The 14443-nt window shown below is 47.3% G+C and overlaps 1 protein-coding gene across 2 annotated transcripts in view; it reads left to right on the forward strand.

The window, feature by feature from the left end:
- ITGA9 (integrin subunit alpha 9) overlaps positions 1 to 14443 on the forward strand; it is a gene marked incomplete at its 5' end in the record, with an annotated part of 366449 nt that overhangs the window by 330706 nt on the left and 21300 nt on the right. Inside the window, one exon of one of the 2 annotated variants that reach the window (XM_082664510.1) lies at positions 4936 to 5055. The exons of the other annotated variant lie outside the window; for it this stretch is intronic. Within the exon in view, the coding sequence (XP_082520636.1) occupies positions 4936 to 5055 (120 nt within the window). The remainder of the gene's footprint in view (positions 1 to 4935; positions 5056 to 14443) is intronic. 2 annotated transcript variants of the gene reach the window in all.

Below are 14443 nucleotides of genomic sequence, written 5' to 3' on the forward strand. Positions count from 1 at the left end.
AATCTGCATTTTAACGAGGTTCCTCATGTGATTCTTACACACCTTAAAATTTGAGAAAAACAACACTGTTCTAATAGGCCTGCCTAACTCCCTAGGGCCCATATTCTGTGAAATTACATATTAACCTATAGAAAACTAAGTTACAAATGCCTTTTGCCAGTAAAGATGAAAATGACTTCTGTCTGGCAGAAAATATAATCCCAAAGGTTATAGTTTATTGCCGTGTAAGGTATTAATCAGTTTTGTATCTGATTTCAACATTCTTCTATTCTTTTTTTTCTGTAACTACCCGCATTCTCAGATCCTTTTTTGAACTAGCTTTACCATCCTGATTCCCTCGGTCATGAATTAAATAAATTTTTAATGTGTATTTGCTGCATATTTGTATGAGAGTCATGTTTTTAACTTTTTGAAAATCATACTTTGACAGCCAGATGTATTATCATTTTAACAGCTCTGTGGTATTCTACTTTGCGATTGCTGTAATTTACTCATCTGTCGCTCTATTGTTAGACTTTTAGGATATTTCTGTTTTTTTATTGAAGTAGAGTTGATTCACAATGTTTTGTTTAGTTTCTGGTGTACAGCAAAGTAATTCCGTTATGCATATATATTCTTTTTTGTATTCTTTTCCATTAAGGATATTCCTAATTCAGTACCAATATAAATAATTCTGCAGTGAACATCTTCGAATATAAAACTTTTCCTGTACTTTTATGTTTCTTGCTTATGAGTAAATTTTCAAGTACAGAATTAATGGATCAAAGGATATGAACAGGGTTTCCCTGGTGGCGCAGTGGTTGAGAGTCCGCCTGCCAATGCAGGGAACACGGGTTTGTGCCACGGTCTGGGAAGATCCCACATTGCTGCGGAGTGGCTGGGCCCGTGAGCCATGGCCGCTGAGCCTGCGCGTCCAGAGCCTGTGCTCCGCAATGGGAGAGGCCACAACAGTGAGAGGCCCGCGTACCGCAAAAAAAAAAAAAAAAAAAAAAAGGATATGAACATTTGTAAGATAAGCAGTATTGCAGTTTGTCAACTGGACAGGAATGGAAGAGTCTTCCAAGGTGGCAAAAGCAGGCTGCAGACAGGCAGGAGGCCACAGGTCCCACAGGGAGATAACTCTAACCAGCTAGAATGTGAGTACAGATCCTGCCAGGGGCTGGAAAGGTAGGAAGGAGACCGGATTGTAAAGAGCCTGGTACCCTGAAATGTATATTTGGTATAAAGGGAAACCATCTGTAGTATAAACTGAGAAGTGCGTGATGAGGCCTGTGCTTTAGGAAGACAACTCTAACAGCAGGAAGGCTCCTCCAAAGCTCCTGAAATAGTGCTGGTGACAGAAGCTCAGGCTTGAACTGGAGCAGTAACTGGGGAGGTGGAGAAAAGATATTTAAAGAGATACGGGGGATGGAATTAAGAGATACAAACTACTATGTATAAAATAGATAAGTAAGAAAGACTTATTGTGTAGCACAAGGAGTTATAGCCATTATCTTGTAATAACTTTTAATGGAGTATAATCTGTAAAAATACTGACACCATGCTCTATACTTGAAACTAATATAATATGGTAAATCAACTATACTTCAATTTTAAAAAAACGTTAAAAAATACCATGGGCTGATTCAAAAAAGTTTTTTTAATTTTTGAATTAAAATAAAGAGGTATAAGGGCTTCACCAGGATCATCCTGCTATTTAGTGGTGGCGACCAGACTGGATTGTCGGTGCTTCCTACCTCTCTCTGTGGTCCATGCTGCTGTTCCTTTGGGTTTTTATCTAAGATGTGACTTCTTAGAACTTCAGGCTGCTCAGATCCTTCCACTTAATGAGTTGATTAGAGTCGCGATGTGCAGGAACCAGCTTTGCCAAAGCATAAAGCACACATCCAAGATGATGAACGGCATCACTAAAAATAATAAAAGATTAAGCACACATTCCGGGGAAGTGCCAGGGCATTCTTGTGGAATTTGCCAGACTAAACTGTAGTGGATACTCTTCGCTGTCTCTACAAAACCAGACCTCCAAGGTAGCTTTGCCAGGATACGCATTTTAGACACTGCGGGCAGGCAGCGTCCCTGTGCGGCTCTCAGGGTGATCCAAGGGGCTGGACTTCACAGCTGACCCCACGGAGCCCACGGCCTGTCTCATTGTCAACAGGAAGGTTCAGCAGATTTTCACTATGCGACCAGAGACCAGGAACTTTCAGACACTATCTTACTTCCCCATTTCACAGAGGAAGAAACTGAGAAGTTTGTCTTGGTTGCCCAAGGGTGCCCCTCTCAGCCACGGTGCTTCATAGTTGACCTGTGCAAGACACCACAAGAGATTCTGAATGTGAGAGGTGATTTGATCCACAGCTTTTAGGGGCAGTAACTCAAAGACGTGAATCTATCTGTCTTTAAAGACAGAAATCTCTAATCTGAACCAGATAGAAAAGAGTAGGCTTAAGATGACAGACTTCACAGCCCATTTCTGTCCCACCCCCACATATTCCTCCTTCAGGATCGCCTCATGTCTGAAAATCCCTCTTTGTAATAGCCCCAAACCAGGTAGAATGGGTAAATAAATCGAGGTGTATTCACACAGCAATGAGAATGCCATGCTCCAGCCTGGAGGAATCTCCCAAACCTAATGTGGAAGGAATAAGTCCTTCCAGGGAGAGCGTGGACAAAAGCAGTGATGCTCATCTAGGCTCTTGGCCGTCAGGACGATTACCCTTCGTGGGGGCTGTGACTGGAAGAGAGCGTGAAGGGGGCTTCTCAGCAGCTGGTCTCATCCTGCATCTCGATCTGGGTGCTGGCTACACAGATGCATTTCGCATTCAGTTCGTGAAAATGCAGTGAGCTTTGCACTTAGGTTACGTAGACTGTTCTCTATGTATATTAGACTTCAGTAAATAGTTTTTTAAAATTAAAAAGGGTGCCAGCCAACCATGCACAACCTCAAAAGAAATCTCCCTGCCAGCAGTGCTAATGATGCTGATGGGAGCACCCGCCACGTGTCAGGGATGGGCTCTGCCAATCGCTCTGCATGTGTTAGTCCCTTCAGTTCTCTGGGGAGGTGCTGTTCTACCCCTGTTTTACAGAGGAGAGAACTGAGGCTCAGAGAGATAAAGTACCCTGTCCAAGGTCACACAGCTAGTGAGTATGTGCTGAAAAGAGGCCTTATTTCCATTCCCAGAAGTGACTACTGTGTTCTGTAGGCAGTTTTCTTTGATCTGTCCCAACATAGGAAGGAATGGTTTCTGCTCTGATTTCCCTAGAGATAATGTTTTGAATTCAAGATCTGCCTCATGGATGACCATCCTCCCCTCCCCCAGCACACCCCCCCACCTCAACTGTGGGAATGAAGACAGTTGAGACAAAGGTGATTGTGTTTGCTTTCCTTATCACCAGGGAAGAGACAGTAAATGATCCATTTAATTGACAGATAATCTTTAAAGAGCCACTGTCAGCCAAGTACTGTGTGGTGTGCTGGTGACCAGCTTAGATTGGGAGTTTGGGGTTGACTAGACCTGAGTTCAAATCCTGACTCTGCATTTTAAGCTACATGACCCAGAGCAAATCCCTTGTCCTCTCTGGGCCTCCATGTCCTGCTGTGTAAAATAGGTGCTAAATATCTCCTGGGGTGATTGTGTGAGTTAGACAAGAGACTGCAAGAAAAGCACAGAGCCTGACACAGAGGAGCATTCAAGAAATGTTACAGAGAGAGGGAAGCCAGGCCCTAAAAAGGTAACATAAATAGCGCTAGTATCAACTCAGTCATGTGCCCAGTCACCGTTGAGGCTTGAGCAAGGGGCTCCCATAACCAGCGAGGCTTCCTGCCAGGCAAAAAATCAGCTGGCTTTCAGGGTTGAGCCAGGTTTACATAGGCCTTCTCCAAGGAGGGACTGGGCATTCCAAGCACACGGCCTAGCTTGGACAAAGCCCTGTGGCTGGGCCAGCCTGTCTGCAGCCAAGGGCTGCCCAGAGCTGAGATTTCTGTCTCTTCAGCAGAGGAGCTTGAATGGGACGGTGGGGTGTTAGGGGATTGGCTGTAGAGGACACAATGGATGCTTTGAATTCTACAAAAATAAACTCTACTGTGACCAGTGGGCGAAAATAGAGCCAAAGAGTAGTCAGTGTTGAGCTAGCACGTGTTAAGCTATCACTTCTCCGGCAGGAGGGTGGGGGTGCCCTGATTTGTGCGCCACTTTAGGTGGTATAAATACTCCTGTGATGGACCATTTCAAAATAGCATTGTAACATCCTTAGATGTGGAACTGGGAAGAGATGCACACCGTTGGCACCATTGATGTGAGCTAGCACACCACTGAGATTCCATCAAAGTTGGGAAAACTTGCCCCACTGAGACACGGGCTCTGAGGACCTATGGCTCCCATTGGAGACCAGGGCTCCGCTCCTCGAGTGAGTGCTTTTAGTGTGCTAGGCATCGCCATGAGACCCAAGGCAAACTGTGCCCAGCCCTTGAGGTCCACAGTCTACTGGGGAAACTGGCATTAATTGAGTAATCACACTAGTTACACAGTGCACGGAACACTCAGAAAGAAGTACTGTCTTACCTGGAGCACACGCCCATGCCCTTTGTTTCAAAACCATAATAAAACAGACTGTTACTGTCTGTTCTGAATCAAGAACATAGTGCGTCCTCTCGGTTTTTCACCACACTTACGTTCACTTCGTGATACTTAAATCAGGCCTGTTGTCATTACAGCCCTTTCAAGAACTGGGGCTGCGATTTCAAGTGCCTTTTCAGGTCCTTGTGAAAAATCCATCCGTATACACCCCGGAAAGCACTCAACAGAGCCCATTTTAGAGTAACAGCAGTCTGGACACATCTCTCCAGTTCAGTCCCAATGTCAAGCCCAGGCTGGGTCCCCTCAGGCGGTGGGTGCTTCCGTTTGGGAACCATCTCACTTCTGCTTTGCCTCCCAGGTGGTCTTCGAGGCGTTGCACAATCTGGAGCCCCGAGGCTACGTCGTGGGGTGGATCATTGCCATCAGCTTGCTGGTGGGAATTCTCATCTTCCTGCTGCTGGCTGTGCTGCTCTGGAAGGTGAGTGGAGAGCGCAGGTCCCCAGGGAGTCCCCGAACAGACACCCAGCTCTCCTGCCTCAGCAGGGCTAGAGCGCATCGTCGGAAAAGGTTTCCTGGTGGAACTTCCTTCCCAGTGCAGGAACAATGAAAGGAGGGCAGGGTCCCTTCCAGGCAGTGAATGGAGTCTAGGCTCCTCCTGAGGCCATTCACACCTGAGGACTGGACCGCTTTAGAGGGAACCCCAAAATCTTACCCTCTTCTCCTGCCTTCCCTAGCAGAGTTGCCACCAGTCCTAACACAGGGTGGTGGGAGCCTCACTCCAACGCACAAGCTTGGGGAATAACAGCTGGGACTGGGACGGGGATGGTTAACTCCTTTACTTGGGACAAAAACAAGAAAAGAAACTACAGAGCCATTCTTTGTTCTTTTCCCATGTGGAATATGGAACAGATTTCTGCCCAGAAGATTCTAGTAATGGCGATGGGCTGTATGTCTGGAGTGCTGCCTGGATAGCTTCATCAGATGTTCTCCCAACCCCATGGGGGTTCATTCGTAGGTGCCCCAGGGGGTAGACTTGCCCTGTCTCCTTCAGCAGGGAGCACCTGCTCATCCTTCACATCTTGCCTCTTGTCACTTTCTCAAGAAGAAAGGGGTGTCCTCACCCCCAATTCTAAGATGGTTTCTTTGCCCTGCACTCTTCTCTCAGACACCTGGCGTCCTTGACTTTAGGGCCTCTGTATTCATCAGTAATGGTTTCAGAGTCATTATCTGAGGACGGTTTGTCTCTTCCACGGGATGGTAGTGTGCCACGTGAGTTGGGTCCTGTCTGTTCTTGTTTCCACCGTGTCCCCAGCTCCTACAGCAGCACCAGGGACCACAGCTGGGACTTCCTGGCACCAAGTTCCTGCTTTTCCAGTGTTCCAGGTTTCAGAGGCAGGTGGAAACAACCTCTTACATGATTATGGATGGATCCTTTAAATTCAAATAATTAGTTTCTTTGGGATTCCAAAATAATTTGTATTTATTGATCAAACATAGACGCATGTCAGTAAGCAGAAAAGTTGTCAAATACTCAGGAGTCCCCATCCCAGAAATAACCGTGGTGAGACCAGCGTTGTCTCTTCTTGAACTTTTTCCCTACATAATAGACAGAGACCAGGCATTCTCATAGCACCCACTTATTTGTGAATAGTGTGTTAAATTCTCCAGTAAAATACCCGATACCTTTTAAGGTGTAGGACCTCTAAAATTAAAACAATGAGTTCAATTATCAATCTGAAAAAAGTATAGTAAATATACTTCAGAGTATCCAAGAAATCTAGAAACGCAGGGAAAATAGTGTTTTTGTTGTACATCTTTTCAGATTGACAGTTGGACTTCACCTGAAAAAAGTATTGGAGGTTGAAGAAAAATATATTGAGCATATTACTTGAAAATCAGTTTATCTCAGGTTCCCGTGCCTTTTGGACATCCCATTTACTAGTTTACAGCCCAGCTTTCCCTGAATGCAGAATTGTGAAAGTCTTTCCTATTGTTAAAAACCCGTGTCCAGCGCTGTCCTCAGGCTGCAGGTGTATGGCAGATCCCAGTCCTCGGATGCTGGGATTCATTCACGTGGCTTCTGGTTTCACACTTCTTGTAACAGTGCCACAGTGAATATGCTTGGAGCCAAATATTTGCACAACTCCTTCATTATGTCCTTAAGATGAAACCCTAGAAACGGAATTACCGAGTCAAAAGAAATGCGTATTTTAAGCCTTTTATTACATATTACCAGTTGCCCTCTGGAAAGGTTATACAAGCAGTGTATCAAAAGTGCCCATTTTCCTGTATATTTACCAGGAGCAGATATTACCTTTTTTGAAAAACCTGCCCATTTGTTGTTTGTTTAATCTGCGTGGCCAGATAGAGTCTTAATTCTCCCTTTTCTCTAACTCCAACTCCTTCCTGCCAAGACGTCTGGTCTGGGGGTAGAGAACAAAGCCAGCTCAGTGTTTGGGATCTGAAGACAGTAAGGGCTTTGGGGGGGGGGGGTGTTTGTGTGTGTGTGAGAGAGAGATACTTCCTTCTCTGCCTTTGTACAGACATTTCAGAAGAGAGGGAACACCGTCCTCCACTGCTGGGTGCATGGGACCAGACAGGGACACAGAGTGGGGAGCGGGGTGGCTGTGTCCCACCCCCTCCCTCTGGGCCCCCCACTTGGCTCTGCCACTCAGGAGTGTCCCCTCTCCTGAGCACACCCTCCCACCTCCTTCCAACTGCCATCTGCTTCGCTTTGCTTCTGCCATGTTTCTTTAAAGAATGTGGTGTGTCAGGAGCGGGTGTCATGGGGTGGCCAGTACCCTGAGGCCACCCAGCTGTGTGTGATCCAAAGAGCCAGGGCCCGAGAAGGCAGACATCACCCGCTGCCATGGACTGGCCGTGAAAGCAGAGTGGTGGCGGTCAAGCGGCCTTAACCAGACAAGGTCGTCTTAACTGCTGGAGGAAGGAAGGGTCTAGAACACCTCTGAGAAAGCTGATGAGTGATGCCGTCAAAACTTCTAGCCACAGACACAGACTGATCAGCCCCCTCTGAGTCCCAATCCTACAAGCCTGGGAGAGAGAATCTGACTGGCTCAGCTCAAGTCAAATGTCTACAACTGTGGCAAGAGGCCAGGAGGTGGCAGAGAGAATGTGACCAGCCAGGGCTGGGTCACATGTCTCCCACATCCAGACAGCTAAGGCCAGCGCAGGAGAAAGATGCAGTGTGGAGGTGTGGGGAGGCCAGGTAGGGGTGGGGATAGGGGCTAATCTTAGAAGGAAACTAGGCAGATACCCTAAAGGCTTTCGCTCCAGCAGGATTTCGTGGTTGTCAGTGGTGCTGTTGCCTAAATTACAGTCTTTTATATGGTACTGGGTAGCTGTGGCCGCACAACAAATTGCCACCAAATTGAGTTCCCTTCTGCCTAACAAATGTATAGGTCAGGAGTTCAGGAAGGGTTTGGCTGGATGATTCTTCTGCTCCAAGTGACACTGAGTGGTGTCACACAAGGGCATTCACCTGGTGACTAGGCTGGTCTGCTTCACTTCACAGGACAATTTTATTCACATGGCTGGCACCTTGGGTGGAGATGGCTGGAAGGCCGGACTCTGCCAGTCCCCTCACTCTCTTCGTGTAGATTCAGGGCCTCTACATGTGACCCTTCCAGCAGAGTGGGCTGATGTTTTACATGGTGGCATCAGCTCTGGGAGAGCATGGTGAGAGCTGCTAGTCCTCTGAAAGGCTGGCCCAGAACTGGCATGGCATCATCCTGCTGCACTCTGTTGGTCAAAGCATTCACGTGCCAGCCTAGAGTCAAGGAACAGGAAAGAGACTCTGCCTCCCAATGGGAGGAGTAGCGAAGAATTAGTGGCCATCTTTTGTCTATCACATACATGATATTCAGAAATATGGGCAAAATCTTAATCTTTTCTGTAAAACTCACTATGGCAAAGGACGATTAGCCTAACTGGAAGTTTTGTTGTTCTGAAGTAAATGAAACCTCATCTCTCTTCCGTTGTGTCATAGATAAAATTATGATTGAGCTCCTTGGAGGAAAAAAAACTAAACCTCGATGCAGGGTTCATGAACGCACTCAACATTCAGAGTGGGTAGTCTGTTCAGGCACAGCGACAGTGCAGTAAGGAGCTCGGCAGAGGGAGTTTCTTTAGGAAAAATATTTTTCTCTTGAAGAACTAACTAAATAGAATGACTTTATAGGACACTGAAAAGGGCAAATGAAATGTAGGATTATTCTGAAGACCTACATATTCCTAAAACTTCAACTGCAGACCTCTTTTGTTTTTTATTTATTTTATTGAAGTATAGTTGATTTACAATGTTGTGTTAATTTCTGCTGTACAGCAAAGTGATTCATTTATACACATATATACAGTCTTTTTCATATTCTTTTCCATTATGATTTATCACAGGATATTGACTATAGTTCCCTGTGCTATACAGTAGGACCTTGTTGTTTATTCGTCCTATATATAATAGTTTACATCTGCTAATCCCAAACTTCCAATCCATCCCCCTCACCGTTGGCAACCACAAGTCTGTTCTCTATGTCTGTGAGTCAACTACAGACCTCTTGTCAACTTGGATCCCTATGTCTATAACCTAAGAAACATGCATTATGTATAGAGGTCTAATATTGACAATTCAGTGCACAGAAATCTGTTGATTAATGGGCCTAATATTTGAGTTAGATGGGAGGTCTAACTGCTTCTGGCTTATTACCGTATTTCACATATCATTCCCTCCAATCCTTTCAAGGGGAAAGTCACTGCATGGTACCCAGTTGCCACTGCTGATGAGTAAACACTTCACTAGAGCCTTTGAAGACAGGTGGGCAATGTTCAAGTCCTCTTTCCTTTCTAGAGCCACATCTCTTGAAGTTCCCTTTGGTGTAGTACCTGACACCGCTACCTGTGGTTGCTTGCCATTGCCTTGAGCTCATGAGCCCAAAATGATTGTTCCCCAGAAAGTACAAGGATGGTGGCGTGGTATCAAAAACAGAACAAGGCGGCTGGCCCAGTGTGGATGGACTTTCTGTGCCATGAAGGCCTGCAGGTTAGCATGCTTTACACTTGTGAGCTGGCTGGTGCCTTCACTCAGCAAACAGATCCCTGCGAAGTGGCCGGCTCGGGGTGAAGGGACAGAGGTAATAAGCAGCAGAGCCCTCACTCCATCGTAAAGACTGGGGAAAGCAGTTAAGTGACCGAGGCTGAGCCAAGCACATCCTGAGGAGTAAGCAGCACTTGGCCAGGCAAAGAGCCTGTGCCACACCTCCTACATGTCGCCGTGGTTCTACCAACATGCCCATCATCCCCTGTTTATCTGAAACAGAAACCCCTTATAGGGTCAGCAAATACCTTCTCCAGAGCCGAAGTCCAGGCTCCCTGCCTAATGCTCAGCCTCCTTCTCTCCTCCGGGGCCTTCCAGAGGGTCGGCCGGTGGCACATCAGGCGCTGTCTCATGCTTGGCCGCAGCAGGTCCTGGCTCCGGTGCAAAATCCACAACGAGGGCCCCGAGCTAACCAGACCCTTCTTCACATTCTGAAATGGATCCTAATCAGCCTTCCCAGAGCCGAGCTGTTAGCAGACACTGGGAGCCATAATTTAAACTTTCTGTGCAAGGATTACAGTAGCCTGCCAAGCCACCGTGCAGGAAGAAAACTTTGAAATAGGAAACTCTTTTAAGGGAGAAAAATCCAAATGAGTCCACTCTCCTTTCTTTTGGCTCCTGTTTGGGTTTGAAATGGCCTGGGCCCTGTGCCTCTTCAAGACAATCGTAAAGGCCTGTTTATAGGAGGAATTTCATCATTCAGAGGGTATATGTGACTTGCACCTTTAAAAAGTGCCTTCAACTCATCAAGCCAGCCTTTGAGTCAAGTGGTTAGAGAGTGGAGATGCTGGGATGTTTTTCCTTCAAGAGGAAAAGCCTCATTTAGGGCCCCAGGCTTCTCTCTCCCTCTCTCTCCCCCTCTCCTCGCTCCCTTGTACAGTTTGCCAAAACACACAGGCCACCACTCAGTGAAGGAGAAAACTCTGCATCCTCCTCTACTGCTTCCAGCCCAGGAACCTTTCCCTTCTCTCCTGTTGGCCCCTTTTGCCAGTGAGATGGCCTGGAGCAAAAGGCAGTGCCATGGCCTGGCCAGCCCCATGACCAGCCTCTTCCCAAAAGGCCCAGGACCTGCCAGCTCTGCCTTCTCACAAGTGGTATAGAGGTGGGCTGTGCAGTGGGTTTGCCACCGTCCTTCAGAAGGACTGTCTCGAACCCTCTGTCAGCCGGGCCTGTTCCAAGAGCCTGCTGCTCCAGAGCTGGTTTTGGGCTCCTGGTTTTCATTTAAGAGCATTCCTGCTGACCTCAAGCAGAAATACTTGGAAAAATAAATCTGTGAAATGGCCCAGCGGATGGGTAGGTTTGGCAGCCCCTCCAGGGGTCATTGGGGTTATCACCTGCCCTCCAGCTGGGCTGTGAGGACCCATCCTTGTTTCTCCTGCAGAGAAAATGAAAATGCACAGACTTACGTGCACACACACACACCCTTCGCACTGTCTCAATTAAGACCATGTGCCAGAGACGCTCAGTGGGGACTTATTTATGTTTGGAAGTAAATATTGGGCTGATGTTGCACTGTTGACATCTCGAGACAGAGACGTGCTATGTAAATAGTCAAGGAACTTGAAAGGACCCATAAACATGAGACTCTGAGTTAGTCCAAAGAAGGAGTGTGTCCAAGGCCCTTGGAATAGCTGCCCAGGAGGCAATCCAAAAGCCAGGGAGGAGGGGGTGGGCATCTCCCCAGAGACCAGAGGCCGTGGGGTTGTGCGGCCGCCCTTCACTCACCCCGAACTGGGCTGGGAAGGAGGAGGCTGGTGCTGTAGGATGTGGACCCCAGAACCCAGTCATTCTCACTTCTTCCTGGGCCCCAGGCCCCTCTCAGAACCTTCCTAATTAGGGCCATTCAGGGGAAACCTGCTGTTTCCCTAGGAGTTTTCTGGCAGCTTTTTTGATACAAGTTTATATCAGAAAGTTGTGTGAATCTGTCAGGAGGGCTGAGGGAGCTGCCCTGTGGGGCCGCAGGTCCCCCTCAGGAGTGGAACAGACAAGAAGCCAGAAAACCCCTGCTCCCTCAGCTTCCAGGGGAGCCAAGTTTGGCTGGAGTCTCTCTTCCTGTAGGGTTTCCATGAGTGTTCCCTCCGCTACAGACAGCAGTTATAAACAGAGGCTTTTGCCCCTCAAGTGGCAAAGCAAGCCCTGGAAGGATCCAGAAAAAGTGCAGGAAAACACATACTCCACTGAACTGGAATTGAGTGAGGGGCTGCTGAGGGTCCAGCTTAACTCATCACGGCTCATTTCCCGGCACCCTCAGTGTGGACTCAGCTGGCTGGGAAAATGTAGGTTTGCCCAACATCTCTCCAAGGTTTTCCCCAAAGTAACCATGAGTACTAGTGATGGTGAGAGTGTAGGCCTGCTGCAGGAGAGAAATGTCTTTGAAGTCTTGAGTTATCTTAGTGTTTAAGAGTTTTAGACTTCTTTATACTTTATAACATATCCATACTTTAATATAAAAATTGGAAATTTAATTTTCCAAAAACGCTTTGAGAAAAAATGATACCAGGCGAGGACTCTGTGCCCCGTGCCTCCTACGTGTGAGGACTGGATACACAGCTGTATGGCCTATAGGCTGCAGTCCCGAGTTTGCTTTGGGGACCAACATAAAAAGCTTTCATTGTGTTTCAGGGCTAGAAGAGGTCTGAGAATGCCATCGATCTCTTGGGCAGAGACAAAGACACTGGGGTTCAGAGCCAGGAAATGACCTGCCCTGTGGCCAAGCGTGAGCAGTACTCAGAACTCCAGGCTCCCCATGCGGCACCTCTCCCGTCCAACCCTTCTGAGTAGGTCCTGTGGCACTGGGCAGGCCTGGTATGACACAGTTGTTTGGGGAACCCTGGCTTGGTAAACTCAGAGCCTGGGCTCTGGGTTCTGTATCAAAAGCCAAAACCGGGCTCTAAACAACAGCACAAAGGTGATATTCTCTTTTTCTGAAATGGAATTCGTTTGACCACGTAAGAAACAATATTAATTTGACAGAACCACCTTTAGACTATATCGCACCTTTGTGCAGACAAGTAAACAGCGCCCCTTCCTCCAGAAGCTTTACTTCCATCTGTCAGAAAATTCAGAAAAATCTACTGATTTTATTAGAAAAAGACACCCGACTGCCATCTGCTGGAAAATAGTTGTAATAAGTTTACACGTCCATGATCTCTCTGATATGAGTGGCACCCTCCCCCCTTATATGCAGTGCACAGCCTGCATTACTGTACCCAGCACTCCCTAGACATGAGCGTGATCTGTGTTTTAAGAAATGGTCGTGGGCTCCAAAGAAGAAGGACAGACACCAGTGGCAGCTCCAAGCTTCCATCTAAAGATGAGACTACACACAGGTTATGTTGGGAACAGGGCTCTGGATATCCTGCCTCACTGGAGTGGGGTGGAGAGTTTGCAAGGCTGTTTCTAAGAGAAGCTCTACGGTTACTGCCAGCACGGGTAGACTTTTCAAGACTGGTGCTGAGGGACTTCTCTGATGTTACAGTGGTTAAGACTCTGAGCTACCAATGTAGGGGGCCTGGGTTCGATCCCTGGTCAGGGAACTAGATCCCACGTGCATGCCGCAACCAAGAGTTTGCATGCCACAACTAAGGAGCCAGCGAGCCACAAGTAAGGAGCCCGCCTGCCGCAACTAAGACCCGGTGCAACCAAATTAATTAATTAAATTTAAAAAAAAAGACTAATGCTGACACCATACCACTTGAGACAAAAGAGCTTGCTTTTGGACGCCTACAGGAGATGATATACCATCACTTTGTTGGTAAAAAGTATGACACACATAAACATGAGCACAGGAGAGCCTCCTGTGAGAGTTGGGCCAGGCACTCTCAATCCTTGCTAGATTGCGTACTCTGTATCAAATCCTTACGCCAGCATAGCTGTGAGAAGGTGAGCTGACTCTCGTCCTCCTTAGAGATGAACAAGAAAAGTCTGTTCAGCAGGACAGGGCACAGTGATGCCCTTTCCATCTAGAGCCCTGTCAGGCTGCCCCTCAGCCACCTTTCCCGTGGGTGTTGACTCATTCAGTGATTCAGGCCAAAAAATATGGAGTTCTGTATCAGTTAACTCTTGCTATGTAACAAACCAAAGTTTAGGGACTTAAAAACAACCACCATCTACATAGGTCGCAATTCTGAGGGTTGGACTGAGCTTAACAGGGAGGTCCTCCCATCTCAGCGGGGCTCAAACCTACACCTGCAAGCAGTTGGGGGTTGGCGGGTCTAGGAGGACCTCAGCTGGTGGACTCATCTTTCAGCAGTGAGACCAAACTTACTCACTTGGAAGCAAGGCAGAGCTCTGAGAAAGCAAGTGGAAGTGTGCAAGGCCTTTGAGGCCTAAGTGTGGAACTGACAGGGCATCACCTCCCATGCACCCAACTGTCATAGCAAGTCACGACTCAGATTCAGGGTGTGGAAAATAGACTCCGTCTCCTGATAGGACTTGCTGCAAAGCCACGGTACAGGGCATGGATACAGGGGCATTTTTGCAACTTATCACTGGCAGTAAGTAGCGGTGAGATGCTGAGCTCTGGGGATAAAAAGCACAAATCTGTAGGAGTCCTGAGACAAATGTGAAAGATGATAAGAGAGCAGACAGTTAAAGCTCTGCTTGATTGGTGCCACAGTAGAGATATGTTACTTCTCTAGAGTTAAAGTGAGTAACTGGAGATCACTGAAACATCACACTATCCACAGGTAGAGTCATGTGCTAAAGAATCTTATCCTCATGTTATATCCAGCCTTCTTTCTATGATTATGTTCTCCTC

The sequence above is a fragment of the Grampus griseus genome, assembly GCF_964374135.1.
Source record: "Grampus griseus genome assembly, chromosome: 10".
Classification (NCBI taxonomy): domain Eukaryota; kingdom Metazoa; phylum Chordata; class Mammalia; order Artiodactyla; family Delphinidae; genus Grampus; species Grampus griseus.